The following is a 22,544-nucleotide window of genomic DNA, read 5'->3' on the forward strand; positions in this document are numbered from 1 at the left end:
TTTGTTGCTTTTGTCCTTTTACCTTCGAGCGCAGCAGCTGATTGACGCCCTCATGTGGCAGGAATCATGTTCTGCAGGTGCTCTCTGGTGCTTTTTACTGTTTACTGTAAAAGCCTTTTTTATTCTCCTGCCGAGGCCTTTCTGCCTTTTGTCGTCTGCAGCCGAGCCGCTAATGATGCACGGTGCACACGCAGCTTTGATGGTGTGATCGTTGCAGGAGGGAGCAGCGATTATGGGAGATAGAAAGATCTGGGGGGATGGAGAAGAGAAGAAGAGGAGGTTGTTTTATCTTAAGTACACTGGATTCTTTTGAAATTACAAGCATGATTAGCTTTGAAAAGAAGAGAAAAAAGGAGCAATAATCTGTTTTTTTAAAGAGATTAGATTGCATCAGGTTGTTATCAAAGTAACTCAGAGGGATTGCTCTCTTATCTTACCTTTTTAATGTACAGTACAGTCAGTGGACTCCCTTTGTTTCTGTGCGTCTGCCTCCTCTACACCACTATATGTCACATGCATGCAGCACTGTGTGTGTGTGTGTGTGTGTGTGTGTGTGTGTGTGTGTGTGTGTGTGTGTGTGTGTAGGTGGGGACGACAATGAGAAGAAGAAGAGCCCAGAAACGCAGCAATGGGCAATGTTACATCATCACCCCCCCGGCAGCAGATGAGTGGTTTCCATGACAACCCCTTCAGCTCCCCGTAACCCCCCCCCTCCTCCTCCTCCTCCTCCTCCTCCTCCTCCTCCTCCCTCCTCCCTCTCTGGTCACAGCAGCAGTCTGCAGATGTTTTGTAACCTGCAGCGTTGACCGGGCGAAGGCTTTTCTGATATGGAGATCAGAAGAAATATGTTTCTGATATACAAAATTAGATTTATTTTTCTGACTTTCTTTTCTAGTCATTGCTTGTGAACTACTGGGAATTTTAAATCTTAAAGGATTTGGCTGTTGATTTCCATATTTTTTCTTATTGTCAACAAATCTCATGTTTATAGCCAAGCCAACAATGAATTAATCTACTTACAAGTATTGTGTGTGTGTCCAAAGCCTGATATATATTTTCTTCATCCATTCCACTTTTGCCCAAAAACTATTAAAAACAGATCGATGTGCCACACCGCTGCACTGGCATGTTCCTTCATCACAAAGAGTTTAGTCATGAGAGTTTGTGTAGACTCCAAAGACTAATAACAGCGATCAGGTTTTCAGTCTCCAGAGAGTTTCAAAACCTGAGACTCTGAATTCATTGCTGGTTTGGCTCTGAACATGAGGTTTGTTGACAAATAGAAAAATATAGAAAATCATCCGCAACATCTTTTAAGCTAAGTTCAATCTGAGAAGATAAAATCATTCACCATCCAGATGTGCAACCTGTGACAAGTGGTCGCAAATAGACATGGTTTCAAGTTAAGGGGTCACAAGTCACAAAGGTTGGGACGGGTTGTTGGACATTTGACCAAAGTGAAACACCAATTCACAATTAACTGTATAATATTCACTATGAACATGACCTCTTACTAATCAATATCAGCATCAAACTCAAATTCAAAACCATCACAATTTAGGTCAAGCCAATGATGCCTAATCAATAACACAATGTAACCAAACATCCACATCACATCCATCATACGAAGATATCTAATATTCTCTTTTTCACAATCAAATATCGGCCTCATGTATCAGTCTGACACATACAGCAGTTTGTAACGGAATTAAGGAGATTAAATTTCACAAACTGTGACTTTCGAGGCTGAAAGGAGGAGCCGGTGACTGCTGACGGAGCAGTGCTGACAAACTGACAGTCAGCTGCATATCGACATCGGCCTCCAAACAACAGCCTGATGACATTATGGCACACGATGAATTATTAATAAACTGCTCCTGCATCATAAAGAGGTGGGCATTTTTGTTTTTTTGCAAAGCTAATCTATCTATCTATCTATCTATCTATCTACCTATCTACCTATCTATCTATCTATCTATCTATCTATCTATCTATCTATCTATCTATCTATCTATCTATCTATCAAGCCGCCCTCCCCCGCGGCCCTCTAGACAATAAGTGGTTTAAAAAAAATGAATGAATGAATAATCTAATATTCCATTTCTGTGGATATTTCCTTCATTTTTTATTGTCTCTTTTTGCTTTATTTCTGAAAGAACTTTGCAGCTGCATGTCAGCTTATTTATGCCTCTAACTTGAGAGCTTTGGCCTTGTGTGTGTGTGTGTGTGTTTGTGTTATTGAATTGTTTTTTCCTTATTCTATTTTTGTTGTTGTTATTTTTATTTGATTTGGATTTGTATCTCTTGATGAAATATGACCACTTCCTTTTCCATGCCCGGGGTGCATAATATGAAAACGCAGTTTTACCGAGTTCAGATCAGACTCTAAGGACACTGAAGATTATCTGATCTGATAGCTGTTAGAAACAGGAGAAAGCATTTCACCAAGGTAACCAGTAAGTTTACCAATGATGGCTTTAGAAATAAAAAGGTACGTATGAATCTTTCTCCATAATTTTAATGAAGTCCACCCAATTAACATGTATAAATTACAGTAATGAGTTCTTATTCCATTGTTCAATATAAAAACAATATGCAGTACTGTGCAAAAGACGACGTTGATGATTTAGACGATTTAGATGTTTGGGTTCTTATCCATTATGCAATACCATCAGGGAGGCGTCTGATCGATCCCTAATGTATTTTGCAGCATGACAGAGCAAAGGCAGAGCATTAATGTGTGTGAAGAATTGTAACTCCTCTCCAAGCTTCCACACAACCCCGAGCCGCCAGAGGATTACAGCCTCAAATCCTCCGTCATTGTTTTTTGATGTGGTATCACTCAGAGAGAAAGAGAGAGAGACTCAGCTATCCGTCCACACCGCCTCAGATGTTGTGGGACCCGGAGGTTTCGACACTATACATCCCAGACTGTGTGAAAGCAGAGGCCCACTGTGAGCGACACAAAGATGTGAGCGCGCTCTGTGTGTGTGTGTGTGTGTGTGTGTGTGTGTGTGTGTGTGTGTGTGCTGGATCCAGTGCCAGGGCCATGAAGAAGACTGAGCACGTCCAAAGCAAATTACACAAACAAAAGAAAGAATCAAGGAGGCACCAAATGAATGGCGTCTTTTTGTTTTTGCTCTTCAAAAGACAAACAGATGGTCTAACTGAACTTGGGGCCTGTTGGATGCTTTATTTTAAAGCTAAAAATGTCGAAGAGGAGGCTTTGAGATAACCCTGTGGAGGTCAACCGCAAGTCAGAGTTCAAAGGTTGACGCCCAGAAACGTACAGCAAAATAATAAGAAAATACAGGCAGAGGGAAGAGTATCTGTAGATAAATACACAGCCACACACTTCAAGTGATGATTGAGAGGGATTACTTTTGTATGAGTCCACACGTTGTTTTGCAGATGGACGACACAAGCTGATGACAATGTATCTGCTAAGATTCACCACACAGTCAGAGCACAATCTGACATGCTTTACATTGACATCATATTGATATCAGATTGCAACCAAGATTTTATCACAGGCATCTCGCACAGTGTGACTTGCAATAAAGATCATTGCCGTCGTGTAGACTAAAGATGCCATTAATCATCTTGAGACCTCTCAGATTTATCTTACGACCCTTCGGAGGGGCCCGACCCATAATTTTGAAACCACTAGCTCAACCGGCTACAATAGTGAAATGCTGCTTACACACTGATGCATCTGTATTAAGAATCTAATAATATCAAATATGATATCACTCACAGGGGCCTTTTTCTGCAGAATGAGTGCTTTTACTTTGGAAACTTAACATGCATTTTGCCAATTAAACTTTTTAATGAAGGACTCCTACTTTTATTTTTTTCTGTTGGGACTTTTACATAAGTAAAGTATGTCAATATTTATTTTGTTACGTCTCATGTTGAGCTGCACTTCAAATGTTTTCTTTGGCAGACATATTGTTTCTGATTCCACGCCAGCCTGAGCAACGGCCCTGCTGGTTTAGTTCAGGGTTCAAACGGTCGTCACAGTTTTCCACACAATGGGACTGTCTGTTTAATCATACAATAGTGCATTTCTTGTGGAGCTGACATCCAAAAAAACTTGACACCCAGCCTCTACCCTGCTGTTTCCGCAGCTTGAACACACTCGTAGTTGCCACCGCTCCGGTCTTCGGGCCTCGACAGGAGTTTAGGATGAGAACAGGCTTTTTTGTCACATGAATAATGATGTAACAGAAAATGAAGAGAAGTGAAGGGCCTCCGGGCAAAGCTCTCGTTCAATATGAATTCTCCTCGGGGCCAAACCTTTTGCCTGCGTCGAGCGTAGGGCTTTTTGTATGGTTGGCATGACAACCTCTAAGCTAATGGCACAGCCAGGCCCATTGTGCCGCTCATTGTCTGTTCAAGGCCTTCGCGCACAGCTGCAGGCATGTGCAATTTGGGGTCCAATTTTTGACAGATTGCATGCTGAACGAGGCAGCGTGGAGCCTTCAGAAAGGTTAATTCTGTCAGCAGGACACATGGAGAATGAGAGGCAGTTTAGGAGAACTGATTAAAATGTGTCTTTTAACCATGTCAAACTGTACATGCAGTCTTTTAACTGCATGGACAGCAGGTCACTTTAAAATGTATTCAAACAGTAAACAAAGGCAATGATTCATTCACTGTTCAGAGAGGACAAATGCATCCTTGATATTTTGGTTCTTATTAAGGGTTTACAATAAATATATATAAATAAATATTCATATAGATCAGGAATGAGCCATTATGAAGGACAATTTGTTGTGAAAAATATATTTAACAGCTGTATTGTCTACAAAAAGCTACAAAAAAGTCAAAAACAAGTTATACTGAAGGAGGATAAATACCAATTAAGAGGATTTTTCATAACCAAAAAACAACAAAGGGCTTATTACCGGCCGATACAGCATAAGTAGATGATTTATTAACTTTTAGTGAACCATTAATTACAACATATAAACCATTTATAAAGCATGTCTTATTAGACAGTGGTACCAATTAGCTCCATCAGCAGATGAAGACCATGAGATGCAGTTGGAGACTGTGGAAAAAGGTAGTAAGTGATCCTTGAATTAAGATTCTTATTTTTCAAGTAGTACCTTTGTTTTTATTTCTGGAATTTGTGATGAGTTTAGAAGTCAAAGAGGCAGAAAAAACACTTCTTTCACACTTTTCTAACCTAAACATCTTATTCTAAGTGACTGGTGTAATGATGGTGAAAAACAAACTGCTTCGTCCTTTGTCAAAGAGAAATATTTGATATTTTTCTCTCAAGGTTCATTTTGTCAGTAATATTGTAGTGACAATATTTCCCACTGTGACAAATGGCTGATTGCGATAAATCTGTAATAAATAAATCTTAATCTTAATAATTACTTACAACTTTTGAACCTACATATTTTTATTAATAGATGCTACAGTAACGACCACCCTGGGGCAGCCCAACCAGCTGTGAACAATGTTGACATATTATCCTTGTTATTAAGTTGATTTATTTTCACACCTCGAAGACACAGAACATCATTAGCATTCATATGAAGTCTTGTTTCTCATCACCTGAGAAATTCCCCTATTCTCTTTGCTTTTGCTCTGTTTTGGTCTCCACCCTCTCCTGAGGGAAATATCTGGGTCTTTAGCTGCTAAATGCTCCACTATGTTCACCAGCTACTCACTAACTTTGTCTGCTGTTAGGTGCTCAATAGGTAGCATACAGTAGGTTTATCAGAGCTGTAACAGTAAAGGAAAACCAGAGGAACTGCAAATTATTTCAGGGTTTTTCACTACAAGTGACTGCTTTCACATTACACAGTCATTTAGCCGATTGTCTGTGAAAAAGTTTTGATTAATGCAGCTTCTTAAAAATTGAAGTCATTAAAATGCAAACTCATGCAATTCTGCTTTATGAGTCTTGAATTAAAGATTTTAGAAGTCAGTGATGCCCTGAAGAAGTTTCACAATGGTGGAAATGAGAAAACAGTAGATAATTTTTTGAAAGTTTGAAGGTCAATACGTGTTTTTTTTATCAAATATATATGTTGACATAATTTCCAGTCAGTGACCTGTGTGACCACTGGTGGACTCGGGTGGGGGCACCAGGGTGCTGGAGGACAAAAAAATACCATGAAAGGGCCCTCTAAGGTGCCTACACAAAGGAGAAAACATACCAATGTTCTGTAAACACTGTTGAGTTAAGGTTAAATCAGGATGAAGTGCGCTATAGAGGGCCTCTATATGTGATAATCTGAAATGAAGTGCCCTCATGGTGCCCTTTCAGTGGAAGAAACCGTGATAGTGCCCTGTAAAGACGAGAAAACATGATGTGACCTTTAAATGAAGAGGATGTAATGCAGTGCTCTATGATGCCATTGTAATGGAGTGAGCTGGAGGTTATGAATGTGGTGTACTCTATGGGAGAAAAACATTGTGAAGTGGGGGCCCATTGAATGTATCAGGTGCCCTTTATATTTTTTCGCCCCTGCCCCTGAGACAGCCTGAGTCCGCCACTGTGTGTGACCCACCAAAATGATTTCCTGGTGTCAGATGCTCCGAGTCTAAATAAGACATGAGGAGACTCTTCTCATCTGCAGTCTCATCATGTGGTTTTGTTTTGAATGTAGATTCATCTCTACTTGAATATCCTGCCCTGTGCAGCTTTCAAAACAAACAAATCTTCAGGGGACATTTGTGAAAACACATCTGCATAAGCAACACATCTGTCTACCCTTACGGAGACCTTAGTTTGGTCTCACTGTGATGTGATACCCTTCAGACTTGGACATTGATCCCCAGTGTTCAGATGTTCAAAAAAACTGTCAGCTGAGTTCAAACAGCAGCTGCAAAACTCTGCAATACAACTCAAATGAGAAAACGAGAGGCTCGTCTCATCTGTTTAGTCAAACGCACAAAGATTCAGGAACACATGGGGAAACTGCTCTAAACAATCTGACAGAGACGCCCAGACAGCCGCTACTGCATTATTCATCACAGCCAGAAAGGACAACAGGGCTCTCTTCATCTTTTTCAATCACAGTCAAATGTCAGAGCAAATATTCCAAAGCAGCTTTATTTGTGGAGGTGATTTAATACTGAGACAATATACTTCAAAAGCCCACCTGAACTATTTGTGAACTCTGTTTTGGCCACAGAGAGAAATACATTTATGTTGGAAAGCTTCTTTTAACACCAACAAAATTTGATCTAATTTGTAAAGAGCACCACACAGTTTTAATTTATTTACAAATCAGCATCTTTGAATTTCATGTTGTTCACAGCAGAAGAGACAGTTTGAAAGTTTGTCTGTTTTATACATAATTAAAGCAAATGTGACTTTCATATTTTTAGATTACTGGTATGTCCTTACCAGCTGCTTTTTTGTCAGTATCCTGACAAACATCCAGTGGCTTCAATTACTTTTCTTATCAGTTAATTGGATCTGTTACAAGTGACTTTGTAAAGTGGTATGTAATTTCAGAAATGGAGTAAACTGTTTATGTGATGTCAGACGTATATCTCAGCATAATCCTGTTTTTATGCCACTGTGTGATATTGACAGGTGATCTGATGTGTTTTCAATTCAGGAACACAATATATGATGAAGACGAGGTGATGGCATTAAACTAAATCTTCTTAGGAGTTCAGAAAAGAGGGTCATAGGATGTCAGGATTTCATTTTGTTACCCTTTATTCGCACCACGAGGTTATTTTTGATACAGTATCTCTTTTAGAAGAGAGGACAGAGCAAGCAGCAGCAAGAAATATTCAATATATCATATTAACATCTGTATTTTAGATGAAGCAGATAAAGATTTGCTAAATAAATTGTTACATTTTCATGAAAATAAATGTTGATTTTGGTACTCACTGATCTGGATTTACATTCTAAGTATTTGTGATGATGGGTCAATGAAATTACAATCAAATAAACTTTATATGTGTAGCATTTTTCAATATCGGTTAGTGCAATGTACGACTCGTAGGCAGAACAGGTGGAGTAAAAGCAAAGTTTAATGGGTCATTGAACATAACAGGAGTCAGCAACAAGAAAGCAGTCAGAACAAATTACTGAGCTCAAGGGGCAGGAAAACTAATCTGGCAGAACTATGACTAAAATGTTGGTCTATATACTGGGGAGCTGATGGGGGAATTGGGAGCAGGTGTGCAGGTGGGCGTGGAAATCAGGTGATGAGAAATGGTGGAGACATGCTGGGGACTATTGCAGGACAAGGAGGGAATGGCAGTAGCCGATTTAGACTCAGTCCCACATACATCAGCTGTAAAAACTCACTTAATGGAAAACCAGAGAGGCCAAAAACACGTAAATAAAGTGTCATAAAGTCAATGTGCAAATAACGTATTAAAAACTGGTGTCAACACATGACTTCATATGTTAATTGCACATGTTTTTGTCTTCTCCGACTTTTCATACACTAATGCACCACTGCATGTGTATTAATCTGCGCCTGAAAATAGTATTTTAAAAATTCACTATTTCCATTTGTTTGAGTAATGTTTGGTAAAAACTACAGTGCCCTGCAGTGCCCCATGAATCACTGACCTTTGCTTAAAATGAAAGTATATTTTTGTGACCTGTTTTTAAAAAGTTACAGAGTTAGTAGGAATAAATGCGTTTTGACTGCCACAGACCAGCTGGGGAAGTCTGAAAGTATTGAGACATTGTTGGTTTTGATCTTTTCTTGAAGTTTGTTGCAAATAACACAGTAGGAGTAGAAGTAGAAGTAGGAGTTAGTTTCTCTGGAGTTAGTGAAGAACAAAAACAGAGCTAAGCGACTGAATATTGGACTTGTCAGGTGGACATAAACTCAACTCCAGATGAATACTAATGTTACTCCGTATCTTCTGGATGTGTAAACAGGAGTCCTCCCAAGAAAAATGACGCAATAGGTCATCATGTCAGTTGCCAAAAATGACATATATATAAATATATATATATATATATATATATATATATATATATATATATTTATATATACATACATCAACAAATTTCTTCATTCAGAGGTGGAGGGGTGGATGGAGCCCAACAGTGGACTTTTTCACATAAGAGCGCTGTTTGTTTCCCGTTTCCAACCACGAGTGTCACATTTCCCAGACGTTATTATTGTAGCCATGACAACAAATGTCGTCTTACTTTAAGGAAGTAATAATTTTAACCCACACCACACGTTTCTCTAACCTTAAAATTAAACACAACATTTTAACTCAAACCATGATCATTTCCTGAACCTAACCAAGTGTTTTTTGGGCCTAAACCTAAACCAGAACTTAATTATAGCCTTGTCACATCCTGAAACATCATTATTTTTTGACAGTGATTTATAACAGCTTTGGAAAGCGCAGTCAAATGATGTTGTCCTGCCGATTACTGCCAATAGAGGCGCCAGATTAGAAAACACTCCTATATGTCATTCTGGAGTGCACATGGTCAAATGATGCATTTGGTTTGATGCATATCGAACACATCAGAGGCTGAAAGCTAAAAGCTACCTCAACGAAGAACAGCAGCAGTGTTCTGTGTAAGGAACAAGCTGGATATTTAGCATGAATAGCTGATCAGACAGAAAGAATAGCAAAGAAAAGAGCATCTTCTACAGAAACTCAAATTTTACTTCCTGATAATGTCACATTAAAAAAAATTGTGCAAGATTTGTCCTTCTCCATCTTTTCTTCCAAACATGTACTGTATTTGGGTGTGACCTCTGTGAAACAGAAGTCACACCCTTCTTGCTGCAGCTGACATCAGACATTAAAGCAGTGTCCAGTGTTTAGAGAGCAGTGTGTATGTGTGTGTGTGTGTGTGTGTGTGTGTGTGTGTGTGTTAGCAGGGGGGGGTGTAAATTATTCAGTAGTGGTGGGTTCCTCTCAGGGGCAGATGGAAGTAAAAGAAGAGCATCTACTTCTTCTTCCCTCTGCTGACCTGCTCAGTGCCATCAGCAGCCCCCAGCGTGCAGCTGGGCCGCTTATTAATTATTCATCGTTATAACTCTATGAAAGGTATACAGAGGCCCTCAGCTATCTGCCAATGCCTCTTTTCTCTTTCCCTCTCTCCAACCCTCAGAGCCAATAAATGCTTTGGAGTTCTCCAGTAAAAACCAACAGTTTTGAACTCAGAGATTTAATTCTTGTTCCATATTTTCTTATTAGATGTGAAGAGTTGAAAATGAGTCAAATAACTAGAAGCAAGACTGTGGCATTTGTCTTCATTAGCTGGACTCAACACTGAACTCAAGAGACTGTTGCACCCTAAATGTGTTCTGAGAAATCTCTTTTTTTGGCTGGACCACAACAGTGGAGCCGGTCCTATAACTGCAATTTTCCATGACTGAGTGAGTAGCTGAGTGATGAAGTTACACCTTTGGTCAGCCAAAGTCAGCCGAAGACGGCCAGAGCTTTGGAGAGCCAAGTATCCCAGAATACTAGATGAAATGCTAAAATGATTGCCACCGTGATAACTTTCCAGAGTTGTAAAATCCTGTCTCAGAGTACTATAAACCGCTGTGCAGTGTTTTAACATTTGATAAATTTGCAAATTCATGGATTGATTACTCAAACAAGCCTTCCTACATCACATTTCATCCTCAAATGTAATTTTTCCAACAGTTTTCACCTGAAAACGACAGCTTCTGTAATTTTTAAATACTTAAAATGAACTATGTTTTCTCAACAAAACCTTCTGGTCATCTGAATAACTGCTGTCTACACAGATGGAAGAAGTTTGACATTGATAAAAGACAGCAAAAATATCATAATACATCTTTACCTTTATTAGATATTAGGCAGTATAGAGCAGACAGGAAACGAATGTAAAGAGAGGGATGGTATACAACAAAGGTCCCTGGCTGTATTTGTAGTACTCTGTTGGTTAATTCTAACCATGACCACAATCTTTCTCCAACCTTAAAGGGGACATATCATGCTTTTTGGTGATTTTCTGTCATTTAAATACGGTTGAAATGTCAGATATTGATGTTAAACGTGTGAGGTGAATGTATGTAAAAACGCTCCCTGAAAGTCATGTTCAGTCTGCTCTAAAGGCTCCGTTTGTAAAGTTACCCCTACTTCCTCCTTGTGATGACATCAGATTGTTCAAACATGCCCACAAACGGCTCTTCGTTGCCGTTCGTCTCCGTAACCTTTGTTGCTAATGTTGTTCCACAGGTTGTTCACGCTATCCACTTGAGTATTTCAGATCGGATTGGGGCTCAAACATGTACATTACCATTGACAAGTTTACATTTTGTGTAAAGAACGAGAAAAAGAAGTGAAGTCCTACTACTACTGTTTGTTTATGAAGCCTCTGGAAGCTAACCAATCAGAACACAGTGGGCTCATCAGGAGGCGGGCCTTAAAGAGACAGGACCTAAAACGGCCTGTTTCAGACAGAGGCTGAACTGAGGGGCTGCAAAACTATAAGATAAAGAGTTTTTTTTTAAAAAAGAGTAAAAACCACTGAGAAAACCATTGCATTTAAAAACCATAAATCATGCAAAGATATTCCAGTAGAGCCCAAGAGTAAGAAATATAGAGCTGGAAATATGCATGATACGTCCCCTTTAACCAAGTAGTTTTAGTTGCCTAAACATAACCAAAGAACAAAGAAGTTCACAGAAGATTTTATGTGCATGTACACATCTATCTAGTACTTATAATGCAATTTTGATATGATATTCATACCTTTATTTTGTGGCCACTCTAGTGATGAAATAACTAGGCTTGTTCTGCTTGCATGTATCCAAGTCCCAGATGAAATATGATGTCTCATCACAGCTCATCTATAAATACAAGTGTGTTCACACCCTCACCTTTATTTGAGGAAGACAATTAGCGGTTGAAATGTTGTCGTATCCATTTAGAGGTAAAGAGGAACACAATAACACTGTACTGCACTTTTTTGTTCTTTTGTGCAGATAAATTTGTCTGTACCTACTGATGATTTCCTAAACATAACCAAACCTTAAACATTGCAGAAAACACTCACATAAATCAATTTCGTCCGTCATATGGGCCATTTTGGAAGACAATGACCAATGTTTTCTTTTAAAATTCCTCTCAGCTCCACTGAAAGTCTTTTTCATTTGTATTGTGCATTCTGGCTCACTGTCACACTGTCATGATTTACTGGGACACTTGAACAGAACAGATCCATCATTACTATCATTAGTAACACCTGTGCTTTTCCTACTATGACAAGTCAAAGTGTCTGCTGTGAAAAAGGCCTAGTGGTGTTTTAGCAACAGATATCCAAAAATATTTAACATAACATTAAATATAGACACCACTAAGGGTTAGTATAAAAAAAAAGATTACAAAAATAACCAAATCTTTAAATAAACTAGTCTTGCGTGACAAGCTGGATAACATGAGTAAAGTGGCACATGTATGACCGTGATGCAAGAGGATTTGACTTCTGGGAGGACACAATCTTCTTATTCACATTCTCTCTGTGTGTGTGTCTGTCCCCCCTGACCCACTGTAATCCTGTGGTCTACACTGTAATCCACACACACACACACACACACACACACACACACACGCACACACACAGAGTCCAGGATCAGTCTCTGCCAAGAACACAAACTCAGGTCTAATGATAGAGCGTATGATCTATCAGGAGCTGTATCTAACCTTTATCATACATAAATATATATAAAACGTGACAGATGCAAACACACACACAGAGTCTTGTAAATACACATTCATGTTTATTACCATTTACTATTTACATAAGACTATAGATCGTTAGACTTTTTGACATAGACTTTTCATTTAAAACATTCATATTTTTTCCACAATCCCTTTTTCTTGTCAAAAGAAAAAGTAATTCATATCCAATAGTAACAACTGTACAAAGACAGCCTGGTAGGTACAATAATTTACTTAAAAACTGTTCATATTTTAGTCAATGCAAATCATGTGACAACAAAAAACATCCCATCACAACGTTTTTTTTTTTTTCTTTTTCCCCACAACGGAGCAGAGTGATCACAAATGACAAGAGCTTATATGTACATGCACTAAAGTGCTAGTGTTCAAAAGGCATGCAAATATTTGACTGATATTTGTACAACTGCCTTCCAAATATGCATAAGGTTATTCACTGTGTTGTCACCCATCATCTACATGTTTACAGAGCCAAACATTCATCCAAAAGAACATAAAAATAAATAAGTACATTAGCATCAGAAATGACATCATGTGTCTCTGCTTCAGACCCGAAGAAGCAGAAGTTGTTGTTTTTTTTTTGTTTGTTTGTTTGCTTGCTTGTGTTGTCTTTCCTCTCCTTGAAAACTGAATTCAAGCTTCAAAGGCTGGCAACAAAAAATAAAAGATTTGCTTTCATAGAAAAAAATAGTTTGAGCATGAATTGATGCAGGACGAAACATAAAAGACATTTAAGTAAAAAAAAAAAAAAAAAGAAGAAATCTGTAAACAGAAAAGAAAAAAAAGGTGTAAACTTCATATAAATGCGACAGCTGACGTACAGTTTTCACCTGAAAAAAGGTTCAAGATTGTGATTAAAATATATAAATGTATTAAATACATATATACACACACATGTGGGGTGATGAGTAACTCAAGTGTGTACAGGCACCTTTTATGGAAATGTAGTTTTTATGTGATTTTTTGTTGTTGATGTTTTTTTTTGTTGTTGTTGTTGATGGTATTACAGTACATTCCAGGTTCTTCTAAAAAGAAGTTCTGGTTGTTTTTCCTCGATGTCAGCTGGTGCTACTGGGTGGATCCCAACCCCCCTCCCTTCAGGCTCTGTCTCTTGGGAGTCTCTAGATTTGGGGGGGGGGGTTTCTGAGGTACTGGGTCTTTTTAGGCTCCGACAAGGAGAGGCAGGCTGAGGTGGAGGAGGGAGAGCGGAGGTAGAGGACGGCCTCACGCCGGCTCCTCACTCTCCAGGATGGTTTTCCAATGTCCCGGTGGCGGAAAGGTGAATCTCCTCTTTGAACCCTCGCTCCACTTAGGGGAGGGGGAAGGGGAGCGGGCGGCCCAGCGCGAGGGGGGTCTTCGGTTGGCTGGGCGGGCCGGTCTCAGGAAGCAGGAGTCCAAGGGCGGAGCCACCGGAGAGCGAGGCAGGTCCTGCCAATGACAAGCAGCTGTCAGAGAGAGGGGAGAGCAACGAGGCGGCTGCCATCGGTCAGCGCCGAAGAAAACAGGAAGCGAACAGATTCAAAACGGACAAAAAAGAATGGAAGAAAGTGAAAGAAAAGTGATCAGGGGTCAGATGTATCAAAACAGAAGAGATGAACGAAGGATAATGACAAAGAGGGAATTTAATCTTATTTGTCTTTAAATTAGTGGAGCTCCAGTTTATTCCTGCAGAAGATTGTGTCATATAGCTGAAAGCTCCATAACAAAAGAGTAAGTGGACCTTGAGTTGAGATTGTTTTGTTGACAGTTGTTTCCCAGATAAAGAAGGAACTGTGTAGATTAATCAGGCTACAGTAGATGGTAGATTTTTGAAGTTACATATACAACCCTTATTTTAATAGAATTTCACTGACTACATCACAATATGTGTTCAGGCACTGTTGCATATAACAAAAGTCAATGAAATGCTTATGAATTAATGATCATATGGAATCTAAACCTCTAAAAAAACTTTCAGTTTTCTATCAAACTTTGCCCAGTTTTATCATAGATCATCTTCTCATCTTCAAATCACCAAATCTGTGCTCACTGGTAACTTTTAGCAGCAGTTAGTGGTGTCGTTGTACAAGAGTGTCTGATACTCAGATGTATTTCTAAAGTCCTGTCCCCCCTCTGTATGTAGGGTCGGCTGAACAGGTGCAGCCATTCTAATAATGTACAAAAAAACAGGAACTTTAGAGTTTCAACCCACTGCTGAGACATTTATACAAGCTCACGAGTGCGACGTTTTTATCGTCTGTCATCTGCTGCACAACAGTTTTACCCTCCTTCCTCCACTTGATTGTGCTCAGTCTAATAATGCACACCTGTTTTCACTATCAGTGATTGAGCAGATGACCTGCACCGACATCAACACCAAGAGCAGCATAATATAGGAAGTGTGACCTCCTTTTACTAAATCATAATGAAGAAAACTACACAACTTCAACAAGCTTGTGTTATGTTATCTGTACTTGATGAACTGGCAAAAACACAACACTGAAATGAACGATTTACATAAAATTATTCTGATACAGTAATAGTGGGGAACAGGATTTACCGTATACTGCGTTCATGTCATATTGGAGTTATCGTGATTAACAGTTTCAAACTTGTGCACAGCATTCATACCAAAATCAAAGTTATAATTTTAATTACCGAATAGAGATCTCGTAATCTGAATTTCCAAAGCAGAATTGAAGGTCTAAAAGAAAGAGGGCGTCATATGTTGTATTGTATGGATTGTTAAGCCCCTTGAGGCATATTTGTGACCGGTGACATTGGGCTATATAAATAAAATTGATTTGATATGACCTAATTGCGACTGGGAAACTGCGAGTTTCCTGAAAGTGCAGATACATCCCACTTGCACTGATAAACACATGTATGCCTTACGTCAGCGAATGTCCATCTTTCAAGGTAATTAACCCCAGATTTAATGGATATAATGTCACGTTGTCAATGCACAGTATTTTTAACCCCAACACGACCAACCCTGTAATAATACAACCGTCTTGATGACATTGAAATGGAAGAATTCAGTATAACATCACAAACTACAGCCTCAAAAATGACCATACAGTTAAATCAACAGTGTTCTGTCAGCATGCTATTAGGCTCACAGGTGCATAATAACACAGGAGCTGCTTTAGAGCTGTTAGAGAACACTGCTGGTGTCAGATGAAGGACAAAACTGTCCTGGTTTGTGTCCAAACACAAGTGTAACAACCACATTTATGGATTGTGCCTGTAGGCATAATTTCACACTGGCTGAGATGTAAAATACTGAATAATGCAAACGCAAGGCTTTATAAATCTGGCTCAAGACTGTGTGTGTGCATATTTCTGCTATGATGCATCCACAGATCAATGGTGTTTTCAGACTACAGAGAGTTTTATACATCTGTCCCCTGGATTAAAAAGAGAAAGTGAGGAAAAGAGGGCAATAAGAAGAAAGAAAAGTGGCTTTGGGTGAGTTTTTTCCCCCCTTAGAATGATGTCAGAGTGTGATTGGGTGAACGATCACACCGGGACATCACACCACTGGCCTGATTTATAAATAGCTCATCTCCAGGCGTTAGATTTTGGCTGAAGGATGGGGGACACGGAGCCCGCAAAGCTACAATCTAGTTCTGCTAAAAATACACGGCAGTCAGGCTACGGTGGCGTGAGAGGATGAACTAAGGAGAAATCAAATCAGATGGATGGAAGGATGGATCCACCAGTGAGTGATGTGTTACACAACCTGCAGGACGTCCTGATAAATAGGCGGGAAAACAAGTCACAGAGACGGATGGGCGGCGTCAGCGCCAAATAGACGTCTCCATCAATAAATCATTTGTTTTCTGAATACCACTGATGGATAGTGTACACGCCGGAAATACAGATAAGTAGTTTAATGGGCGGCTTGTGGGTTAATACAAGATTTCCTACGTGATGCTAATACATCAGATCACACAACGCCACAGATCATGCACCAGTTAAGTGTACAGGAAGTCACTGAAAACAGCAACGTGAACTCCACATCAGCCCTGACTTCTCAGTAGATGCTTTCGCCTTAAAGGAAAAATCCACCGTGCAACACTTTAAAACAGCTAAAGGTGATACATTCTGCATTTAGGGGCCCATTTTCTTTTCTTACAATTAGCCAAATGGAAAGGAAATGGAAAGCGTTGAAGTTTCTGTGCAGCAATGGAAAAAACTTCAGTTTTCTAAAATTTTAGCTTATAATCCTTAAGATTTTCATTATATCAAACCTAAATTTTTCTATTTATAGCATTTTTTTCTTTAATTGTCTCTCTATACGATAGTTTTCACTGCTACTGGTGGAGTCCACCTTTCCTATGCAGGGTTGAAATTGCTCAAAGGAGTACAAGTGGATTCACAGGAAATGATGCGTGCAGGTACAACACTGCTGACAGTCTTTTCGAGTCTGTTTTACTAAAACAAAATGATGCAATTAGTCTCAGTACATCGTTTGTTTGGCTGCACTATAAACAGATACACTAATTGCTATTCCTTTGTTGCATTTTTGACAGAGTAGCAGCTAAAGGCGTGTTTGCTGCTCTCTGTGGCGGAAAATTTCGAACAAAAACCTGAAACTTTTATTATTAAAACAGACTTGCTGTTACTGCCAATAACCACACGTGTTCCCAAATCAACCAGGACTGAAATGTTAAGGATTATAATTTAAAAGTTTAGTGTTTTCTTTTCAAACTGAACACTTTGCATCAACGTGCAACAGAGCCAGCCATCTTTTTTAAAAATTTGTGTAGCCCACAACTAGATGCAAAACTTTCTGGCAATTGCTTTGTCAAAAGGCATTCTGGGAAATGTAGGAAATCACTCACTGTGATTAAATTTGTAAATGGGACCACCAGAAAATGCAATTTCAGCACCTCATCCCAAACCAACTCCTGGAATGTACCACATGGTGAGAAAACATACTGGTGTGTCAGAAGGTGGATTTTTCCTTTAAGCATGCAAAATATTCAGTTAATATCCACCAGACAAACAACCCAGAGAGGTGAGAGAGCACAGACAGTGATGCGTGTTAGCAGCCGTCTTCATCAGTGAATCTTTTTGCAGGTCTTGTTAGTGTGAGAGGAAATGGTGAGGGAACTGTAAGAGGAAACAGAGCACTGTATGGATATAAATATGTGAATAAAAGCAGTAAAACGTCACAAGAAAAGATCACAGTCCATCCAGTTGCACACATGGTGACACAAACAGGAGGACCTGGTAGAAACACAGTGTTAGAACAATCCAAGATAAGGTCAGAAGGACAACAAAGAACCTGTGCTGAGGAATGTGAGGCTACAAGAGTGAAACATGTCCAAAAGAGTCATCTGTTTGTGTCATGTTTACTGGTGCATATTTTTTTATACCAAAAATTGATACCACCAGTAATCAAGACACAATATGATGACTGTTTGAGTCACGTGAGCCGAGTTTGTGAGCTTTAAACGACCATACCGACTGTTTTGCAGGATTTATCCCATTATTGACAAATTCTCCATATTTTACAACACCGCCATCTCTTTTCTGTATGGTATGACAATCAACTGTCTTAAACTACAGTAATCTAGTGCACAAAGAGAGGATTGTACTGAAAAATATGGCGTTTTGGTGAAAAGCAAATTAACATTCAGCAACTGTTGTCAAAATATTGATGTTCTTGTGTTTGTCTTCCAGGTTTGTCTCTAAGAACTAGTCTGTTAGCGACCTACAGTAGCTAATATTAAGCATTTACATATCAGCTAATGCTAGCTGGTAATGTCAGCGTTAGCTCTGCTTTCGACCCATTTATTCAGTTACCTCAGACATTACTTTACCTAATCATAATCACATTTATCACATTTGTCCAAATATTCTTTTTAAAACTGTGACTTCCAGTTTCCTGGGCAATGTTGATGTTAGCTCACTAGCAGCTAGCATTAGTAGATTTCACGGTTCATTATTGAGTAAACTAAAGCGTGTTTGCCATTTTGAAGTGTGTCTGAATGTCTAGAGAGAATTACTTTTCCTTATTAGTGGACTCAATTTAAACCCACAAAGCAACATTAAAAATGAGTTTTCATCATGTGTTGTGAAGACAGAAAAAGGGTAAATTTAGATGACTACTGGATTAAGACAACGGCCTAAATTGTGAATGAAATTAGGGCTGCAACTGATCATTTTCATCAATTAATATGCCAATTATTTTCTTGTTTAATTGATGAACAAATTCTTAAAAAATAGTTCTCAGTGGCCACAATGTCTTCAATTTTCTTGTTTTGTCTGACTAACAGTCTACAATGTTAAGATATTCAATCTATTTCCAAATATGACAATGAAAAGCAGCAAATCATCATATTTGAGAAGCTAGAACCATCAAATGTTTGGCATTTTTGCTTGAAAAATAACCATACAAACACTAATTTTCTGTCTATTGACTAATCAATTAATCAACTAATCATAGTAGCTATAAATGAATTTGTTTAGTTTTGCCATCTGACACACTATAGTTCTCCATAATGAATTCCCTGTATAGTGAATAGTGAATGACTGAACAATATATGACAATATCGCTCATGATAGTTGCAATTTTCAGCAAAAAACTCTTAAAATCTGGGATGTTGCAGCCGTCCAGTGCAGCTTTTGCTCTCAGCTGCACTGGACCTCACCAATATAAATACTGAACATCTTATTAAATGTTCTCTGTGATGGATTACCTCTCTCATGCAAGTCTCTCCAATCGGATTTTCATACCATACTGGCAGGAATGTTCATTTAAATCTAATAATCTAAAAATGTATGGTATGGGATTTGAGATTTGAATAAATGGGATTTATGGTAAATGGGATAAAATATGCAAAAACAGCAGTATGGTCCTTTAAAAAAAAACAGATGGTCTATACCAAAAAAACTGAGCATGCGCGCATTAACACTAAGAAACATATGCAAGGCCGTCGCACAACTTTTGACACCACTCCGATGGCTTCACACACTGTCACTCTGCTGTCCTGTGAAGCATGCATTAATGAAGAGGGTGAGGAGGGAGGGAGGTTTGCAGGGGGTGAGGTGAGAGGTCCGTGTGGCTGGTGAACCCCCCGCCAAAGGTCGTAGAGGAAGAGGAGGAGGAAGAGGAACTTACATCACGGAGACAAGCAGAGTTAGAGTCCCCAAGGAGTTGTTAGTATGACAGTGTGGTTCTGGATCAGAGCACAGCGGATAGGGAGGAGGAGGAGGAGGAGGAGGGAGAGATAAAGCCCAGAAGGGAGGAGAGAGAGGGGAGGAGGAGGAGGAGGAGGAGGAGGAGGGAAGATAGAGCGGGAAATGTTAATCGGTAAAATCGGGCAAAGAGGAAGAGGAGATACATGATAAGTCTGGCATATCAAAGGCAGAGAGGTCGACCGGGAGAAATAAGGTGACTGATTTCAGCCCAAAGACCACACAGACAGCACTTTACACACACCCATTCACTTTAGACCTGGAAGAAACACAAGGGGAGCTTTGATGGGAAGCTGACCTTGATGTAGATACACACAGACCAGCCAGATATAATGTTGGATAAGATACACTAAGAATAATCCATAGTAGGGATGGGCGATATGATGATACACTGTAAATAGTGTGAGATTTGTTAATTGACTATACTGAAGTAGCTATCTCTTTAATATTTCTGTTTATATTAGACAATTATACCATTGCAGATAAAGCTGCAAATCAGAAGATTGAGTGCATTTATAAGATTTTTTGTCTCCAATGGAAGAAGTATTGTGTGATAATCAATTAATTCAAGTTATTTATCTCACTCTTTGTTACTCTTTGTGCAAGTTAGACTATTAGTGTAGCACTTATCGTCTAAATATCTTTGAAATTGTCCTTGATGTCATTCATCAAGGAAAAATGTGCTGATTACAACTTCCTAAAAGTGAGGAATTGCTGCTTTTCTCCATTTTATATCTTTGTAAGGTTAATTCAAACTTTCAGTTTTGAACTTTTGGTTAAAGGAAGCAAACTATGTCAATGTCACATCTCAGGAAAATTGTGCTGCGTTGTTTTCACTATTTTCTCATATTTTATAGACTTAATGATTAAAAAATAATTGAAAATAATCAATAATTGTAGCCCTGAATCATTGGGTTAGCAAATATAATAATTATTACAATAATATGATAATTTGACAATAAAGGGTTAGCATTTGAAATGTTTCAGTTTTTGATGACAACATTTCCTTAAGATGAAACAAAGTGGTCAATTAATCAATTAGTCAGTCAACAGAAAATGAATTTACAACCATTTCGATCACTTATTATAAAAATATTTTTGCTGGTTCAAGCTACTCAAATGTGAGATTTTACTTTTTCTCTGTTTTATATTATTGAAAATTATATCTTTTAGTTTAAGACTATTTGTTGGACTATTTTCTCACATTTTATACACTAAACAATTAATTTATTTTAAATAATCACTAGTTGCAACACTGTATTTCTAGTAGATTTACAAAAACACACATTGCTGTTACAATATTATGGTACATATACAGTGAATGGTGAATAAAATTGTATATATTTATATCGCCCGACCCTAAACCAAACTAATGTTTCAATTAGTTTAATCCATCTCTATTGTAAATGGTTTAAATGGGGATTTTTCATGGTGATGAAATTTCCCTTTTCCTCACGTCTGTGTGTATCTATCAATTCAAATCACACAAAGCAACAGCAATTTATGACCAATGTCCAGGTCTATATCACAATATTGACATATTGCGTGCTTTATACCATGGCAATCCATTATTTTGCTCTGTTCGAGCTGTGACCTTCATCCACACGAGTCACAGCATCACTTAGTGAATGACCGCAGCAAACACACACATGACTGTCATCCATAAAATCACATATCAGATACCAATCGTCTGTTCTGCACATCAGTGAACAGCAGCTGGTGAAACCCTGATGTCAGTGGACATATTAATCAACATATTTGGGATTAAGTTGCTTACTGTTCATTTTATGGTTTTAAATGTACAGTTTGTCTGGAGGTATATTGTTTAAATGTACAGCTTTAATACAAAATGACCTACTTTCATGAGGTTCTTATCTGTCTGCTATTGAAATAGAGAGCCATATAAGAGGTGCGTCAGTACATATAGTACGCTGAATGTATATTTCTCTCCATTTCATCATTTAAACATGAGCAGCAACGTTTCCCAAGATGGTTTTCTATCTATATTTATTTTTTCCTACAGGTCAGCTGAATGGGTGTTGACAGGGGCCCGACCGACATGTCAGAGCGCTGATTTCATTAAGTGAAATTATCACTTTTGGAAGATGTTTTTGAACCTTATTTTTTAGTTATTAACAACACTGACATTACGAGTGTTGCCCAAATTAAATCCCAGATAGAAATTGTAGTGCTGATAATGATGAATTATGTCACTTTATGACCCTGATCCCACTTAAATCATTACTGTGAGATCATCAGACACATAAATCATATTTCGGTCGGGCCTCAGTGATAATTAAAGCACAGAAAATTAAAGCCAGACTACAAATTACTACAGCAAAGAAGAAAGTACAGAAGAAGAAAAAGAAACCTTAAAGAGTCTCTATGTACAGTGTGGAAAGAAAGTTTCAGTATTGCTGAGAAGGGTTAAATATTTTAACATTACCATTGCATCAGTCAGTGCTTTTGATCTGAGAAAAAAAGCATTAACATTTTAGTGATCATGCATATTATAATGTGGCTGATTTCTTTCTTAGTTTTTTTTACTTGTTAGCCACAGATCTCTTAAAGTTTGTCTTCAACCATAACAGGGAAAATCCAAGGAAAAGTCATAAATATCATTGTGTCATAAAACATGGGCCCCAGATCAAATGAATGAT

At 38.5% G+C, this 22,544-nt stretch overlaps 1 protein-coding gene across 4 annotated transcripts in view; it reads right to left on the reverse strand.

The window, feature by feature from the left end:
• Positions 1-12,712: 12,712 nt before the first annotated feature.
• The window catches only part of LOC137194486 (microtubule cross-linking factor 1), a 76,770-nt gene continuing 66,938 nt past the window's right edge, over positions 12,713-22,544 (reverse strand). For 2 of the 4 annotated variants that reach the window (XM_067606429.1, XM_067606428.1), the window contains one exon: positions 12,713-14,121. In XM_067606429.1, the coding sequence (XP_067462530.1) occupies positions 13,918-14,121 (204 nt within the window). In that variant the 3' untranslated portion in view covers positions 12,713-13,917. Of the gene's footprint in view, positions 14,122-19,807; positions 19,866-22,330; positions 22,356-22,544 lie in introns of all 4 variants that reach the window. The other 2 variants (XM_067606431.1, XM_067606430.1) reach the window with 2 other exon arrangements.

Source organism: Thunnus thynnus, chromosome 12 (genome assembly GCF_963924715.1).
Source record: "Thunnus thynnus chromosome 12, fThuThy2.1, whole genome shotgun sequence".
Lineage (NCBI taxonomy): Eukaryota > Metazoa > Chordata > Actinopteri > Scombriformes > Scombridae > Thunnus > Thunnus thynnus.